Source organism: Eptatretus burgeri, chromosome 3, assembly GCF_056783735.1.
Source record: "Eptatretus burgeri isolate ZD-2024b chromosome 3, Ebu_testis_v1, whole genome shotgun sequence".
NCBI classification, from domain to species: Eukaryota; Metazoa; Chordata; class Myxini; order Myxiniformes; family Myxinidae; genus Eptatretus; species Eptatretus burgeri.
Genome location: NC_140963.1, coordinates 77611077 through 77630576, shown reverse-complemented (window position 1 = coordinate 77630576; position 19500 = coordinate 77611077). Strand labels below are relative to the sequence as shown.

General features: G+C 49.0%; 1 protein-coding gene across 6 annotated transcripts in view; it reads right to left on the bottom strand.

The window, feature by feature from the left end:
- Nucleotides 1–696: 696 nt before the first annotated feature.
- LOC147030239 (uncharacterized) overlaps nucleotides 697–19500 on the bottom strand; it is a 150325-nt gene continuing 131521 nt past the window's right edge. For all 6 annotated transcript variants that reach the window (XM_085874099.1, XM_085874096.1, XM_085874100.1 and 3 more), the window contains one exon: nucleotides 697–4737. In XM_085874099.1, the coding sequence (XP_085730225.1) occupies nucleotides 2030–4021 (1992 nt within the window). In that variant the 5' untranslated portion in view covers nucleotides 4022–4737 and the 3' untranslated portion in view covers nucleotides 697–2029. The remainder of the gene's footprint in view (nucleotides 4738–19500) is intronic.

Genomic DNA, 19500 nt, shown 5'->3' with positions numbered 1-19500 from the left:
CTCACCCAAGATTAGACCAAATTTCCACAAGATGGAACCAAATTCACCCAAGATTAGACCAAATTTCCACAACACATAACCAAGCTCGCGCAAGATTCGACCAAATTTACACAAGATGAAACCAGCGATGGCCAGGATGAGACCAAATAACCATGGGATTGAACCAAACTCTCCCAAAATTCGACCAAATTTCCACAAGATGAAACCAAACTCGCCAAAAATTAGACCAAATTTCCACAAGATATAATCAAACTCACCCAAGATTAGACCAAATTTCCACAAGATGGAATCAAACTCTGCCAAGATTAGACCAACTTTCCACAAGATATAATCAAACTCCCCCAAGATTAGACCAACTTTCCACAAGATATAATCAAACTCCCCCAAGATTAGACAAAATTTCCACAAGATACAATCAAACTCAAATCAAATCAAACAGGGCATTTAAGATCATCGGCATCTCCCGCAATGAAGCTGAGTCTTTAGGCCTCTCACTCAATCACCGCAGGTTGGTCGGTGGTCTTTCTGTCTTCTCCCGACTCCTCTCCAGCCTTGCCCCCCCTGCTCTCTCTGCGATTTGTCCCCACCACATTTCCACAGGGCGCTCAAGGTCCGCCAACAACCCCCTTCTGGTAAAACTACCAAAATCAAAAATCACTGCTCATCTTCACTCTTTCATTCCTCTTTTTTCCCGCCTTTGGAATAAACTTCCTCACTCTATTCTTTCCCATTCTTCCCTCCAGGCTTTCAAAACAGCTGTTCACCACCACCTCTTATCTTCCCCCATCCAAATCCTCGATCTTTTCTACCCCCGATAATCCACCCAAGCCCACTTCCTTCATTTCTCCTGCTTTCCTTCCTGAAAGTCCTTGAAATGTCCATCTTCTCTTCGCCATGTTCCCCGTCCCATCCCCATCCCTCTCCCTTCCACAGTTCACCTAATGTGTCTGTTCCCCACTGTTTTGTCCCTTCCACTCCCGCCCCTCTTGTCTCATGCCTCCTTGCTGTGAGTTGTGTGTTAGCTCTCATACGAGCCTCGACGAAGGTATACAAAAAAAAAAAAAAAAAAAAACTCCCCCAAGATTAGACCAACTTTCCACAAGATATAATCAAACTCCCCCAAGATTAGACCAGATTTCCACAAGATGGAACCAAACTCTCACAAGATTAGACCAAATTTCCACAAGAAGAAACCAAACCCACCCAAGATTGGACCAAATTTCCACAAGATGAAACCAAACTCGCCAAAAATTAGACCAAATTTCCACAAGATATAATCAAACTCACCCAAGATTCGACCAAATTTCCACAACACAGAACAAAACTCGCCAAAGATTAAACCAGATTTCCACAACATGGAATCAAACTCACCCAAGATTAGACCAAATTTCCACAAGACATCATCAAACTCACCCAAGATTAGACCAAATTTCCACAAGATATAATCAAACTCACCCAAGATTAGACCAAATTTCCACAAGATTTAATCAAACTCACCCAAGATTAGACCAAATTTCCACAAGATATAATCAAACTCACCCAAGATGAGACCAAATTTCCACAAGATTTAATCAAACTCACCCAAGATTAGACCAAATTTCCACAAGATTTAATCAAACTCACCCAAGATTAGACCAAATTTCCACAAGATTTAATCAAACTCACCCAAGATTAGACCAAATTTCCACAAGATTTAATCAAACTCACCCAAGATTAGACCAAATTTCCACAAGATGGAACCAAACTCGCCCAAGATTAGACCAAATTTCCACAAGATGGAACCAAATTCACCCAAGATTCGACCAAATTTCCACAAGATATAAGCAAACTCTCCCAAGATTCGACCAAATTTCCACAAGATATAATCAAACTCTCCCAAGATTCGACCAAATTTCCACAATATATAATCAAACTCACCCAAGATTAGACCAAATTTCCACGAGATGGAACCAAACTCGCTCATGATTCGACCAAATTTCCACAAGATATAATCAAACTCACCCAAGATTAGACCAAATTTCCACAAGATTTAATCAAACTCACTCAAGATTAGACCAAATTTCCACAAGATGGAACCAAACTCGCCCAAGATTAGACCAAATTTCCACAAGATGGAACCAAATTCACCCAAGATTCGACCAAATTTCCACAAGATATAAGCAAACTCTCCCAAGATTAGACCAAATTTCCACAAGACATCATCAAACTCGCCCAAGATTTGACTAAATTTCCACAAGATGGAACCAAATTCACCCAAGATTAGACCAAATTTACACGAGATGAAACCAGCGATGCCCAAGATGAGACCAAATAACCACGGGATTGAACCAAACTCCCCCAAAATTCGACCAAATTTCCACAAGATGAAACCAAACTTGCCCAAGATTAGACCAAATTTCCACAAGATAAAATCAAACTCATCCAAGATTCGACCAAATTTCCACATGATAAAATCAAACTCACCCATAATTAGACCAACTTTCCACAAGATATAATCAAACTCACCCAAGATTAGACCAAATTTCCACAAGATGGAACCAAACTCGCCCAAGATTAGACCAAATTCCCACAAGAAGGAATCAAACTCCCCCAAGATGAGACCAAATTCCCAAAAGACGTAACTCAACCCACCCAAGATTAGACCAAATTTCCACAAGATATAATCAAACTCTCCCAAGGTTCGACCAAATTTCCACAAGATATAATCAAACTCACCCAAGATTAGACCAAATTTCCACAAGATAAAATCAAACTCATCCAAGATTCGACCAAATTTCCACATGATAAAATCAAACTCACCCATAATTAGACCAACTTTCCACAAGATATAATCAAACTCACCCAAGATTAGACCAAATTTCCACAAGATGGAATCAAACTCCCCCAAGATGAGACCAAATTCCCAAAAGACGTAACTCAACCCACCCAAGATTAGACCAAATTTCCACAAGATATAATCAAACTCTCCCAAGGTTCGACCAAATTTCCACAAGATATAATCAAACTCACCCAAGATTAGACCAAATTTCCACAAGATAAAATCAAACTCATCCAAGATTCGACCAAATTTCCACATGATAAAATCAAACTCACCCATAATTAGACCAACTTTCCACAAGATATAATCAAACTCACCCAAGATTAGACCAAATTTCCACAAGATGGAATCAAACTCCCCCAAGATGAGACCAAATTCCCAAAAGACGTAACTCAACCCACCCAAGATTAGACCAAATTTCCACAAGATATAATCAAACTCTCCCAAGATTCGACCAAATTTCCACAAGATATAATCAAACTCACCCAAGATTAGACCAAATTTCCACGAGATGGAACCAAACTCGCTCATGATTCGACCAAATTTCCACAAGATATAATCAAGCTCACCCAAGATTAGACCAAATTTCCACAAGACATCATCAATCTCGCCCAAGATTAGACCAAATTTCCACAAGACATCATCAAACTCGCCCAAGATTTGACTAAATTTCCACAAGATGGAACCAAATTCACCCAAGATTAGACCAAATTTACACGAGATGAAACCAGCGATGCCCAAGATGAGACCAAATAACCACGGGATTGAACCAAACTCCCCCAAAATTCGACCAGATTTCCACAAGATGAAACCAAACTTGCCCAAGATTAGACCAAATTTCCACAAGATAAAATCAAACTCATCCAAGATTCGACCAAATTTCCACATGCTAAAATCAAACTCACCCATAATTAGACCAACTTTCCACAAGATGGAATCAAACTCACCCAAGATTAGACCAAATATCCACAAGATGGAACCAAACTCACGCAAGATTCGACGACATTTCCACAAGATGGAACCAAACTCGCTCAAGATTCGACCAAATTTCCACAAGACATCATCAAACTCTCCCAAAATTAGACCAAATTTCCACAAGACATCATCAAACTCTCCCAAGATTAGACCAAATTTCCACAAGATGGAACCAAACTCTCCCATCATTAGACCAAATTTCCACGAGATGGAACCAAACTCGCTCATGAATCGACCAAATTTCCACAAGACATAACCAAACTCACCTAAGATTGGACAAATTTCTTCAAGATGGAATCAAACTTGCACAACACCGTTTCGTTGTTGGGTGAATTTGGTCGATTCTTGGTCAAGCTTTGTCCAAAGTCAACATCGACAAAATTCACCCAAAACTGAATTAAGCAAAGCTCGCCCAATATCAATCAAAACTTAAACATCAAAACAAGACTCATCAGAATGACTGAAGTACTAAATAAAAATAAAGCGAACCAATCGGAAGTCCAAATCGAATCCTTTTAACCAAACGTGTTCGCAGGGTCTTTCCCCCAAAGCGGTCCACCATTGGTCCTGAAAGTCGCTCCAAAGTCGTGATTCGAACCCGACACTGCGGCGCGTGTTCTAGAGCGTGACCCACACAGCGTATTCTGCAAAGAGTACCAGTCCGGACAGGGCAATCCTGAGCCACGGTCCAGACCAAGACCAGGACCATAGCCTTCGTGGCCAAAACGCCTGGGGCTGGTAGCGATTGCTTCGAGCATACAGTCGTACATCGTTCCGAGGCATCAAGGCTGTGCTGTGCCGGGCTGTGCCAGGCCGGGCCGAACCGGGCTGGGCCAGGCACAGGGGCGTCTGAGGACGTGCCGGCTGGCACTGCTCGGGAGGGAAGCAGCGGGACGCAGATGGACGCGGGTCTCAGGGGGTGCATCTTGGAGATCGTTGGAGATCTACGGCATGGGGCGCGACCATTGAGTAGATAGAGTGAGGGGTGGGGGTATTCCGTTGAACGAAGTCTGAGAACGGTGAATGGAAGCAACAAGTTCTCTGCCCATGGAACCTCCTATTGTTATTAATATCCATTGTATCGTACAACCAATATGATGTGTGAAAGGTATCCGATCCCACCCAACATCATAGTTCAAAAGTGCTTTAGTCGATGAATCGAACCCTCAGGCTTCGTGGTACATCCCAGGCGGGCACTATTCACAATCCGTGCACGTGCTGGCCATAGCCCATCCCCGCCACGATGTATGTGGCTGACCTGTGCGTGAACTCACCACCATAGTTCACACACCGGTGATCTCCCCCAGGGTGCAGTCCTTAGTGTAATCCCGCCGCCCCAAGTCATCTCTGCACCTCTTCAACACTTCCCATGAATATTTCACATTGCGGTATCAAACAGCAAATGTATTCCCCAGACATAAACTGACTTCAAACATAACGCAAGATGATGAGGTGAAGAAAATTGACACGAATGATAAAAAGACTTCCTCTGCTGTGATATCAAAAAAGCCATCCCGATTCGTATTTGTTGAAAAGTAATAATAAAAAGAAACAATGTCGGCGGCAGATGCTTGCAACCAACATACAAAGATCAAGTTGTCATACATTTTACAAAATTAACCCCCCATTCCCCCTTCACTTCAACTTCCACACCCCTTCCTCTCCACTTCCATCCACCTCCTCCCCTCTACATTCATCTTCCCTTCCCCCTCTACTTCCACCCAGCTCTACGCCTCCACTTCCATCCACCTCCTCCCCTCTACATTCATCTACCCCTCCACCTCCACTTACACCCAGCTCTACCCCTCCACTTTCATCCACCTCCTTCCCTCTACATTCATCTTCCCTTCCCCCTCTACTTCCCCCCAGCTCTACGCCTCCACTTCCATCCACCCCATCGAACTCTAATTTCACCCCCACGATGCATTCGTCCCTGCCCATCACATGCTTATCTCACACTTCACCCCATTGCATATTCTCCCCTGCCCATCATCGCCCCTCCTTTAACTCCACTTCTACCTCCACTCTGCATTCTTCCCTAGCTATCATCTCCACTCTCATCTGCCGTACTCCCCGATGCCCACCCGCTCTACACTCCTCTCCTTGACTTCTGACCTGGGACTACTATTGGCTCTCCATCTGGAAATGAACCTTATACCATGTCACTTCAATTTCAAAGTTTACACGAATTTTATTTACAGTTCATTGCTCCCATCTGAGCAGTTAGCTTATGGTGCTGGGACCTCAGGTCAGGTTCCAATCCCATATATGTTTGTCCATTATTTACTAGTTACCTCTCCAAATGCCTTCAACTAAAGGGTAGATGAACTTAGACTAAGACTCTTTGTCCTACATACACCTGATACACCTGATATATGTACAAACTCCTCAATCTGATGATCACCGAGAGCATTTACCGATGAACATGAAGTATCCCACAAGGCCTTCAGATAAGAGTATGCCACAGGTATCCTGGACCAAGTCAAACCCTCCCCTCCCTAACGATTGCAAGGAGACCAACCACGTGACAAAACCCTTACCAAGAGAGAGTTTCAGCAGTTTCAAGAGAAGATGTTAGTTTGACCATCACTCAAATGACGATAGGATACCTCCATCGGACACAAAATGGTCGATGGAGTCGGACATCTTCACTGAACCATGCTGAGCATTCCGTGGAAGATTTGGAGATTGATCCGACTGACGTAAACATGATCCGAAGCCTTGCTGACAATCTATAGAAAATGGAGTTATCAATTTCTACTCACCGCTAAAGGTTAATGACTTCGTTCAGTCTGAGCGGTGTCCTATAATCTGTGAAGGTTGAGTGCGGGTGAATAATCACAAGTTCAACAAGAAGCAAGAAATGTTGAATGACCAGCGGGCCAATTCGGTGTTGTGTACATGAAATATGGTCCACTTGGTGACTCGGGTGTCATAAATGACCAGAGTCCATGAGAATGAGCTGCTCACTAAAATGGGTTTGATGTTAGTCGTCCCACCATTGAAAGGAGTGAAGACCGCTGAAGATAGCGCCGCGAGCAACACACATGGTATGAAGCTCTGCGTGGTGAAGAGAGCAAATCAGGCCCGTAGCCAGGGTTAGTACCGGTAGACACATAGTACCGGTTTCTATTTAGCTGGTCAGCATTGAGGAGTGTGGAAATCTCCTCACCACAATCGATGCACCCTCATTCTCCTTCCACCTCAAAACACAAGTTAAATGTTCCTTTGAAGTTGTGCGTTTGTGAAACCCCCTGCCTTTCTCAACGGCATGTTTCCAATTCCGGTAGTTTCGCACTGTGAAAGTACAGTCCACTGGGCCACGTGCGGTGTTAAATTTCCCACATGGATAGCAGAATGCTGCATCTGTCTGCACACTGTATTCCAGCCATTCATTAGTCTCGTACCACGAGGACACAAACGAGCGACTCTTGTTCTGAAAGATGGCCAGGGTACCGCTGTAGAACAACTTGATTCGGTCTCTCACTTCCAAGATCATCGGGAAGTGGCTTGACAGTCACACCCGATCCCGAGGCCGCCGCCGAGCGTGGAAACTCGGCTGCCTGCACTGGGGCTCCAGCCGCAGGGCTGACGTTGCTGGCTTGGCCAGGTTGGCCAACTTCTGTAGGTATTTAATTGACATGATCTCCTCCTCCTCCTCCTCCTCCTCCTCCTCCTCTTCCTCCTCCTCCTCCTCCTCCTCCAACATCTTTATTTTTGTCGGTTGCATTTTTTCCTTTTCTGAGCCATTTTCGTATATCCATCATCCACGTCTTTTTCTCCTGCTGCTAGCTCGTGCTCTGTGATTCGTTCCTCGTGACTCGTGTCACTAATCTCACGACTCGCGACATTTGACGGTTGACGGTTTTATTTATTAAATGATGCATGCATCAAAAACAGGTATTATCTGCATAATTTCAAATGTAAGCACGATTGCAAACACACATTTTTAATTTTTATTATAAAATTACTGGGTCATTCCATGTCAAATCATCAAAGAATCTGCCATCATCTCTCAGATTTTTGTAAAACTTTGGGAACCAATTGGGACCCATGAAAAACGGCAAGAACTCAAATATTTTTGCTAATAGCCTCTTAATTAGTGAGATACAGACTAACGAACTTTGGACTAATTAGCACGACGTCGCAAATTCAAATGGCCATATCTCTAAAAGCATAACACCTAGAGAGCTGGTTTTGGTGTCATTTTAAAGGTATTTTCATGCCCTATGAATTTGTCTTGGCAACATTTTCCTACCTCCAACCACAAAAAAGTTATCACAAAATATAAACTTCAATCGTGAATCCCCAAAAAATGTATCCTTCAAATTTCCTCAAATTCATCCCAGAGGTACCTTATGATGTCAAGAAGCTTCCACATAAGTTTTGTGATGGGCACTCCAATAGTTTCTGAGATATGAGCAATAACGTACATGTACATATGGCATATCGGTTCGAAAATCAGGATTTGTAATGTATTGTTGCGGTTTTCGCGCCCGCCGGCGTGCGAACAGCCACGTAACTCGAATCGCGGCACGTCGCCCACCGGACGGACAATCCAGTCGTGACCCTCTCGGACTAACGCCGGGAACCAGTCACGGGTGGACCTTTCGGTCTCACCGCGATCGAGCCAATCAGCCCCCGCGTGGGATAGGGTTGCTCGCCAAATTCGACCTACCTAAGTACCCACGCGGAGGGTAGACCGGGCGATCGCACCTCGCCGCAGGTCGACTTCGGACACGGGCCACTTAAGCGACCCGTTCCGTACTATCGGGATAACCGAGCGGTGTTATCGTCGACCTCGACGGTTCGATTAATTATCGGGCGTATTCAGCCCACGACCAACCCTTTACGTGAAGCAAGATGAGGGTTCAATGGGGGAAAAGACGAAGCGAAGCGGGAGAACAGTTCAACAATAAAGCACATTTATTCGCGGCACACGGGAAGCACACAAATACAATTCCACCAAAAGCACACAAAAAAAAGAAAACACAATTCCATTTACACAAAAAGCAAATATAAAAGCGAAAACAATGCAGAGCTAATACCGACTACCGAGCACACGGCAACACTTATACAATTCTACTTCACAGACGGCGCCGACAACACATACCCAAAACCAAGGAAAAGAAATCCCCCAAGAATGAGGCAGGCCTGAGGCCGAGACCGGGTCGCGCCTACCCGTCTGGTGATGAGACGCGGAGCGGCGATGGCGCCGCACTCCGCGGGCCTCGCGGACAGTGCCTGGCAGGGGGTGGGAAAAAGGGGCCCCCTTGGTCGCACTATCTCAGCGCGGGGGGAAACAGGAGGGGGTTGCTGATGCTCGGGGTATAGAGGATCTTTATTATCCCTGGTGTGCGTCTCCACCTCGGCCAGGTCGCGCTGCCGGCCTCCCTCGGGCGTGCAGCTCCCGGCACCGACGCGAGCACCCCCTCGTCTGCCTTCGCCGCTGCCGCCTCTGGACTCTCCGACTCTGGACTCTTCTTTGGGCTCTCCTCGTTCGACTCTCTTCAGCTTCTCCAGCCACTGCAGGCTTCGGGCTCCAGACTTCCACACTCTTCTCTCTCTGACGAACACCGTCCTTTTATCCCCCCGTAGCTTCGCCTTTGACCCCCTCCCTTCGACCTTTCACCTCGCTCCCCATTGGCCCGAGAAAAAGTGGGCGTGAAGGCTTTTTGATCCACAAATTTGCATATATCGATCGTTCTGGAGGCGGGGCCAAATCGCCCCTCGCTCACCGATTGGACGGCAAAAAGTGGGCGTGTGTCGTTTTGATCCGTTTTTGAAGCACAAAATCCGTGATTTTGTACACGCTGTTCAACGTGCGCCCTGCACGAGTCCAACACCGGTACCCACAGCGGGGCAAGAACGGTGGCGATGCTACGGTTGCGAGGTGTGACGTGAAGGTCGTGGCGGTTGTGGTGAAGCGGTGGTTGTGGTTGTTGGTTCAAATTAAAGATAGTAAAAGAAAAACGGCTATCCTGAAGAGTCGCAGCACGCATAAATGACATGTATTCCCACTAGACAACGGGTTTGGGCCTAACTACACATGCACTTACCGAGATACCTCACCTAAGGGACCTGAATGGTGGTTTGCGAATTTGGTAACCACAACACTACCCCCTTCCCTTTTTACAGACTCGTCCCGAGTCGTCAAATTTTCGTGTGCCATCATGTGTAGTTTTCCCCTAGTACATTTTACCTACGGATCCCTGAGTGCGACATTCATGGTATTCGTGTCCCCAAAATAAATAACCTGAGGGCTGCGTAACTACCTAAACAAACTCACTCACACGGACGACTTAAATAAAATTGCCGGCGCTAAGACATACATGCCGGGGGCACACTCATATTTACAGTACATCTTAACCTTAACTTACAAATTTTACACTAAACCATGGCCCAGGATCAATGAACTCTGCAAAAAGAAAGCAGTTAGCAGGGAGCCAGGCTGCCCGCATGCAGTCTCTGGCTCAAAACAATGCAGGTGACAGGGAACGTGGCTGGCTGCTCACACGCAGTCCAAGGCCTTCCCTTTTGAACTGAACTCAGTGAACCACAACGGTGCTTGGGCTGCACAAACGCAGTCTCCGTGCCAGCTCAAGTGGCACACGCAATGAGCACAACGAATGGATGGACGAACACAAACACGGTGCACGGGCCGCCACTGCAGGCCCGTGTTGTAGCTGCCAACGGGGCAGTTCTCGCAGCTTGCAAACTGTTGCCTTGATCCTGGCGCACATGGAAATGAACAGGGGGGGCAAAGCAAAAATTGAACGGGGCTGGTGAACAGGGCAGTGGGCATGGCATGGCAAAGGTGAGCAGGCAAACACAGCCCGCAGAAGAAGGCCGCTGCAGGCAAACACAGCCCGCAGATGAACTGGCCGGCACAGGCCTTGAAGAAAACAGCCAGCAGATGAACTGGCCGGTACAGGCCTTGCAGCACAACAACAGCTGCCGATGAAGTTAGCCGGCCTCTGCCTTGCAGCAAAACACGGCCAGCCGATGAAGTTGGCCAGCCTTTGCCGTTCAGTGGAGGTTGGTGGAGGGAGTGCGGTGGTGCTGGCCACTTGGAAGGCGGGCTCGGACCTACCTACCTGTCTCCCTCCCAACCTATCGCCTTTGCCTGTCACTGTACATACCCACTCCCTTAATTTGTCAAACCCCAATTTAGCCCCAACTTATTTTTTTATTGTTTTTATTTTTACTTCCCCACTATAAATCGTCCCCTAACCCCCTTTATCGTCCTTGTTCGGCTAACCTATTCTGTCACCTAGCCTACTCCCAACCCCTACGTTCCCTTCCCAGAGGGGAACAAGGGAGAGCTAACGTCCTGTGTCGAGGCCCAACGAAGCCTCAGAATGGCCTCCCCAGAGTTCGGCGATCTTTAACCAAAGTGGGTCCAGCGGCCCACAACGACAGCGAGGGGATGGATGGTGCGGAGGGGTACATCTCCTAATCTACCCTAACCATTTAACTGTTAAACTACCCCGGGGCTTTCAACAAGCGCCTCTCGCTTAAACTATTGGTTCTAACAACCCAGATTCCCGTCGCCTGTGTTGGTGTCCTCACAATTTCGGGCCTCGCCCCCCAATTTTCTCTCCGTGCCCTCACACGGTCTCCTGGCTGGGACACGTGGCTCCCTTTGGCAGGCACGACCCTCTGCCGATTCTCCCGCTATGGCACCCCCGGGCACTACACTGCCTCCGAGCCTACCAGCTCCCTAACACCGGGGAGTGCCCCCCATGGCACCTCCCCTGAAACGCACACGTGGCAGGCTGGCCTCCCAGGCCCCTTTCCGAGGGTCACCCGTGCCCACAACACTGCCCACGCGGCTAATGGTGCCCCGGGCCCCCGCACCAAGCAGGCGCACCCGTGCCCACTACTCTATCCCGGCCCCCCATGGGCCCATGGCCTACCGCGGCCGACTAGCCTGGTGCCCGGGGTACCCACTCAGCGATACTCACCTTTCGCAGCCACGCTCCCAAGCCCGTCAACAGGGCTCCTGCACCCCTCCAAATGGGTCTCGAGCCTACATTCCCACCAACAACAAAACGACCTCCATTTTTCAATTTGACTAACCCAGGTAACTCACTCTACACTGACCCCGGGGTCCCTTGGGCGGGAGTCACTCCTCCCCCCAATCACTCATCGCACCATGCATTCCCCACTCACTCCACACACACAGACCCGCTGTCCTCACTCACTCAACAAGCACATGCTTCCACTTCACTCACCAACTCTTCAACACACACACCACTGAACTCTGCCATCCTTCTAACTACATCCCCTAACTAACTCGTGCTCCCACGTCGTCCCTTAAACTAGTAGCACGTTCCATTTAACACTACGTAGCTAAGCTACGTCCCCGCTACACATTCACAAGTCTGTCACTGTCTCAAAATAAATCATTTTATTTCCCAACCTAAATCTCATCTAAATCCCTCTACCTAATCCATTCCACGGACTCCATGAGGACTTACCCCTGCCCCATGAAGTCGGTCTAACTAAGCTAACCCTTCCCCCTAACTAGTTTCCATCCTGTGCCCAGGTATCCTGTACACCCGAAAGTGAGGCTTGCTTTTTTTTTTTTTTTTCCTTCATGCGCATCACCAGCGCGGCAACTCGCGCACTTTGCACCTGTCCGTGACGTCATGCAGCTGCACGTGTTCCTCGTCCCTCCTTGGACGCTACCATCCGGCAGAGATACCCCTCCTGCCGGATTCCAACCACACGTGCAGCCATGACGTCACCGTGCGCAAAAAAAAAAAAAACACAAGCCCCACGTCTCGAGGGGTTCCCCACGCGAACACATGTGCTTTGCCCGTTGGAGCTTAACACACACGATCGCGTGGAGAACCCGTCCGGTCCAAATCCGTTTACTTGCCTAAACTTTGTCCGTCCGCGGGATCGGCAAATCCACCGCGTGCGTTTCCGGACCGGGACTTCTCTCGCAAGCGAGCACGTGGTGGCCTCGTGCGTTGCACAGCACGGACCGCGTGCTCACTGCTGGGTGAACCCGGCACGGTCCCCGAAACAACTACAGCCGCTACTCGGCTTTCTCTCCTCTGTCGCCGTCTCCGTCGTCGCCATTCAACCCACGCACACCTGCGTGTTACGACGCACACAGTACACTCCATCACATTCACACCGGGAGACGCGGCCGCGCGCCCCCGCATGCCAACCGACATCTCCCTCACACACCGCTCTCTCACACACACGGTCTCCCTTGCATACGGCCGTTCACTCACGCGTGCCTCACCACACACAAACCATACCACTCACACACGCGGGGGCACTCAACCGCTGTGCCTCATCCACACACCGTGCCTCACTCATACACGCGGGGGCACTTAACCGCGGTGCCTCATCCACACACGCGGGGGCACTCAACCGCGGTGTCTCATCCACACACGCGGGGGCACTCAACCGCGGTGTCTCATCCACACTCCGTGCCTCATCCACACACGCGGGGGCACTCACCCGCGGTTCCTCACTCATACTGGCCGTTTCACTCACACACACGGCCTCTTCCACACACCGTGCCTCATCCACACACGGTGCCTCATCCAAACACGGCGTGCTGGGAAGCACGCACTCCAGCACCATCGCCACCACACCACTCACACACGGGGTCGCTTCCACACACGGGGACGCACTCACACCTTGCACCACACACACAGGGACAACCACACTGGGGATTTGTGTCCCCACAAGGGTCTCCGGGGCCTCTATACCCCCCAAGCTCACCGTGCACCCGTCCACAGCACCCGTCCTCTCAACCTCGCAAAGCACGACCGAACTCACCTGGTCGTGACTCGCCTCAAGGGGGCATACTCCCTCCCCTCGTTCCTGGAGGAGGCCATCCAGGTGCTCGCACTGGGTCTCTACCCAGTCCGCCAGCTCACCCCCATTATCCTCCACTACCTCTGTGTGTGTGTGTGCGTCACTTACCCCGTCTTCCTCGTGTAGTCTTTCCTCTATTTTTTCTATCTCCCGTGTCTCTGCCAACTCTTCCCCCTTTACCTCCCGTGTCTCAACTATTATTTCCTTTGTCACGGCCTTCATGCCTGCCTGCAGGCATCGGCCCATGTTCTGCGTCTCACCCCGGAACTTTTTCATTTCTTCCTTCATGTTTGCTTCCATTCCGTTTATTTGCTTGTTCATTTCGTTTTTCATTTCATTTGTATTTGTATCCATCTTCTCGTTCATTTGTTTGTTCATGTCTTTCATTTCGTTTTTTATTTCATTTGTCATTGCCGCATTCATTTGTGCCAGCATGGTGAATAGCTGGGCCATGTCGGATGCACTCAAGTGAGCCGTTTCGGCAGGGGTTGGGGAAGGGTCTTGGTGGAGAGGGGGTGGGGAGGTGTCATACACCGCGGCCGCTGCCGCACCCACCTCGGGCCCTGGGTTCAGTTGGGCGAGTCCGTGCTCCTGCACAATCAACATTTCCTGCTCGGGGATTCCATCCTGGACCATGGATTCTACATTACTACACATATACATTTCTAATACCCCCGGCTCCCGCTCGCCTTGAGACGCCATCTTGCTTCTCGTGAAGGGTTAATTTGCTCGCTCGTAATTTGGAGGGAATCGGGGGTCGCTTCTCTCACCCCTGGACCGATTCCCGTGAATTTAATTGGAGACAGGAGAGCCTGTTGTCCCGCTCTCCAATACCAGTGCCGCGAGGAGGGCGATGAATTTGTATCCCACTCCTGACACCAGTGTTGCGGTTTTCGCGCCCGCCGGCGTGCGAACGGCCACGTAACTCGAATCGCGGCACGTCGCCCACCGGACGGACAATCCAGTCGTGACCCTCTCGGACTAACGCCGGGAACCAGTCACGGGTGGACCTTTCGGTCTCACCGCGATCGAGCCAATCAGCCCCCGCGTGGGATAGGGTTGCTCGCCAAATTCGACCTACCTAAGTACCCACGCGGAGGGTAGACCGGGCGATCGCACCTCGCCGCAGGTCGACTTCGGACACGGGCCACTTAAGCGACCCGTTCCGTACTATCGGGATAACCGAGCGGTGTTATCGTCGACCTCGACGGTTCGATTAATTATCGGGCGTATTCAGCCCACTACCAACCCTTTACGTGAAGCAAGATGAGGGTTCAATGGGGGAAAAGACGAAGCGAAGCGGGAGAACAGTTCAACAATAAAGCACATTTATTCGCGGCACACGGGAAGCACACAAATACAATTCCACCAAAAGCACACAAAAAAAAGAAAACACAATTCCATTTACACAAAAAGCAAATATAAAAGCGAAAACAATGCAGAGCTAATACCGACTACCGAGCACACGGCAACACTTATACAATTCTACTTCACAGACGGCGCCGACAACACATACCCAAAACCAAGGAAAAGAAATCCCCCAAGAATGAGGCAGGCCTGAGGCCGAGACCGGGTTGCGCCTACCCGTCTGGTGATGAGACGCGGAGCGGCGATGGCGCCGCACTCCGCGGGCCTCGCGGACAGTGCCTGGCAGGGGTGGGAAAAAGGGGCCCCCTTGGTCGCACTATCTCAGCGCGGGGGGAAACAGGAGGGGGTTGCTGATGCTCGGGGTATAGAGGATCTTTATTATCCCTGGTGTGCGTCTCCACCTCGGCCAGGTCGCGCTGCCGGCCTCCCTCGGGCGTGCAGCTCCCGGCACCGACGCGAGCACCCCCTCGTCTGCCTTCGCCGCTGCCGCCTCTGGACTCTCCGACTCTGGACTCTTCTTTGGGCTCTCCTCGTTCGACTCTCTTCAGCTTCTCCAGCTACTGCAGGCTTCGGGCTCCAGACTTCCACACTCTTCTCTCTCTGACGAACACCGTCCTTTTATCCCCCCGTAGCTTCGCCTTTGACCCCCTCCCTTCGACCTTTCACCTCGCTCCCCATTGGCCCGAGAAAAAGTGGGCGTGAAGGCTTTTTGATCCACAAATTTGCATATATCGATCGTTCTGGAGGCGGGGCCAAATCGCCCCTCGCTCACCGATTGGACGGCAAAAAGTGGGCGTGTGTCGTTTTTGATCCGTTTTTGAAGCACAAAATCCGTGATTTTGTACACGCTGTTCAACGTGCGCCCTGCACGAGTCCAACACCGGTACCCACAGCGGGGCAAGAACGGTGGCGATGCTACGGTTGCGAGGTGTGACGTGAAGGTCGTGGCGGTTGTGGTGAAGCGGTGGTTGTGGTTGTTGGTTCAAATTAAAGATAGTAAAAGAAAAACGGCTATCCTGAAGAGTCGCAGCACGCATAAATGACATGTATTCCCACTAGACAACGGGTTTGGGCCTAACTACACATGCACTTACCGAGATACCTCACCTAAGGGACCTGAATGGTGGTTTGCGAATTTGGTAACCACAACAGTATTATACAATCAATAAGTGAGTTCAAGTACACAGTGTTCACTAACCTGAATTAGGCTTTCAATTTCCTCTTCAATGCAGCAACAGCAGCACATGTTTCTTCCCCTCAGGCCCAGTTGAAAATGAAAGTATATGATACTTCAAAGCAATTGATGGTCGTTCCCTGTGTTCCCTGTCATGGCTAGGTTAGAATGATTGTATAATACATTACAAATGCTGATTTTCGAACCTATATGCCATATGTACATGTACATTATTGCTCATATCTCAGAAACTATTGGAGTGCCCATCACAAAACTTATGTGGAAGCTTCTTGACATCATAAGGTGCCTCTGGGATGAATTTGAGGAAATTTGAAGGATACATTTTTTCGGGGATTCACGATTGAAGTTTATATTTTGTGATAACTTTTTTGTGGTTGGAGGTAGGAAAATGTTGCCCAGACAAATTCATCGGGCATGAAAATACCTTTAAAACAACACCAAAACCAGCTCTCTAGGTGTTATACTTTTAGAGATATGGCCATTTGAATTTGCGACGTTATGCTAATTAGTCCAAAGTTCGTTAGTCTGTATCTCACTAATTAAGAGGCTGTTAGCAAAAATATTTGAGTTCTTGCCGTTTTTCATGGGTCCCAATTGGTTCCCAAAGTTTTACAAAAATCTGAGAGATGACGGCAGATTCTTTGATGATTTGACATGGAATGACCCTACTTTTGTAAGATGGAGGGTTGACGGGTTGTGAAGGTCACGCGGTGCACGTGCACTTCATCTTTAATAATGTAAATTTATGTTTTCTCCTTTATCATATTATCATATGCCTGGTGTTGTCTTAATGGTTAGGGTGGTGGGCTTAGGATCCGAGGATCCTGAGTTCAAATCCCACTCGGCTGTTGAATTAATACCAGGTGGGGTTGACTCTGCCTGTCATCCTTCCGAGGTCGGCAAAATGAGTGCCAGCATGCTGGTATCCTGTGTCGGAGTGGCGACCCGTCCAGAATTGTACCCAATAGCCAAGGAGACTGCTTAGGCAGCACCAACGCTCTGCACAGAGTATGGTCCCAGTGGATGGATATTATCATATAATGACTATATTACATTTATACCGAACTTACAACCAATCAGGTAACCTGCTCAATAGGGCCTCCATATCGAATACGCTGATTCGCTATCGACTTTTTTTTGATCTGAGACCAAGGATCTGAGACGGAGACTTAATTCCTTTGTCGTTGCATGCAGTTTTGTGCTCTGCCTGGAACACAGGCATCATCCCAACTGACTGGAAGAGGGGCCTTGTTGTCCCTCTCTGGAAAGGGAAGGGTGATCGCCAAGACTGCAACAACTACCGAGGGGTGACGCTGCTCTCAGTGCCGGGCAAGGTCTTTGCTCGGATAATTCTTGATAGGGTTCGCCACCATCTGCTTGAGCACCAGCGTCCAGAGCAGTCAGGCTTTACACCAAAGAGGTCAACGATTGACCGTATCCTTGCTCTTCGTGTCCTCACTGAACGCAGACGAGAGTTTCGGCAGGGGCTGCTTGCAGCCTATGTTGATCTCTGTAAAGCGTTCGATTCAGTGAATCGGGATGTCCTCTGGAGGATTCTTGGTCTTCGTGGGGTGCCACCGAAACTGATCGATCTGATGTCTGAACTCTACTCTGGTACTGAGAGTGCTGTGAAGTGTGGTGGTACCGCCTCTGACTTATTTCCAGTTGTTACTGGAGTTCGTCAGGGATGTGTACTTGCCCCCACACTTTTCAGCACTTGTATGGACTGGATTTTTGGGAGGATGTCGGAGAGATCAAGTTGCGGTGCATCGTTTGGCAATGTCAAGATCTCGGACCTTGATTTTGCAGATGATGCAGTCATCTTTGCGGAGACTTTAGACATCCTCTTGGGGGCCCTCGAGGTGCTGAATGAGGAGTCGGAGCCGTTGGGATTACGGATTTCTTGGGTCAAAACAAAGATCCAGGCTTTCGGTGACATCTTGGATGCTGCTGTCCTGTCTGTGTCTGTTTGTGGTGAGGATGTTGAGGTCGTGGATAGATTCACTTACCTTGGCAGTGATATTCATGTCTCCGCAGGTTGTGAGCCGGAGGTCAATAGACGTCTGGGTCGGGCCTGGGGAGTCATGGATTCACTGGATCATGGGGTGTGGCGCTGCCGGTACCTGTGCGGGAGGACGAAAGTCCGAGTCTTCAGGTCCTTGGTACTTCCAGTCTTGCTCTATGGGTGCGAGACTTGGACTTTGACCAAGGATCTGAGACGGAGACTTAATTCCTTTGGTACCAGGTCTCTTCGGAGAATCCTTGGCTATCGCTGGTCGGATTTTGTGTCCAACGAGCGGTTGCTGAGAGAGACTCGGATGAGATTTGTTACCTGCATAGTCCGTGAGCGTCAGCTGCGGCTGTATGGACATGTGGCTCGTTTTCCTGACGCTGATCCTGCTCACCAGATTCTCTCAGCGAGGGAGTCTCATGAGTGGAGGAGGCCAGTGGGCCGACCACGTGCCTCATGGTTGCAGCAGGTTGACCATCATCTCAAGGAGATGGGGATGGGCCTGGCATCTGCCTGGGGGATGGCCAGACGGAGGCCCCCGGAGTACCGGCGGAAAGTGGACGCAGCGACGCGCTGTTCTGGCACATGCTCCCATACCTGACCTGACCCTGATTCGCTATTCCTTAAAACTAAATGATCCACGATATATATAACCACCCACAACATCGACATTCGACACGAGGTCTTGCGGCTGTCTGTCGTCTTGGCTGCTGGCGTTGGTGCTTGCGTTATTATCTTTTATCTTGTGGTCTTGGACTGTATTGTCCTGCCAATTGCTTTTGGAGATGCGCTGGGAAGCGCACACTTATCTCTTCAATGTTATTCAAAGAAGGATATTATTAAAGAACAGTTTATCCAAGAAGGCCTTATTATTCACCACGTTGAACATCTGGAATAAGGGTTTTAGTTCACACAGGTAAACTCTTAAACAGCAAGTTCACAGTGGGCGCTCGTCCTTAAACACTAAGTTGTTCACAGGGTGCAACAGGGCATAAATGTGTGGCGTACAAGTGGGGGGGGGGCACCAGATGCGCCATGGGGGGACATTACACTAAAATGCCCCCCCCAGCGACGGGCCTGGAGCAAATGCGTCACTGAAGAGAGGGCCACAAACGCAGTTTAACTCCAGTGAACTTTAGTTTAACTCCAGTGAACTGTAGTTTAACTCTAGTAAATTTTAGTTTAACTCCAGTTAAATTTAGTTTAACTCCAGTAAAACCACCCCTGGTTCATTCTATATGTGAGATGTAAGTCTAGTGAAGAAACTTGAACACATTTTACATTCAA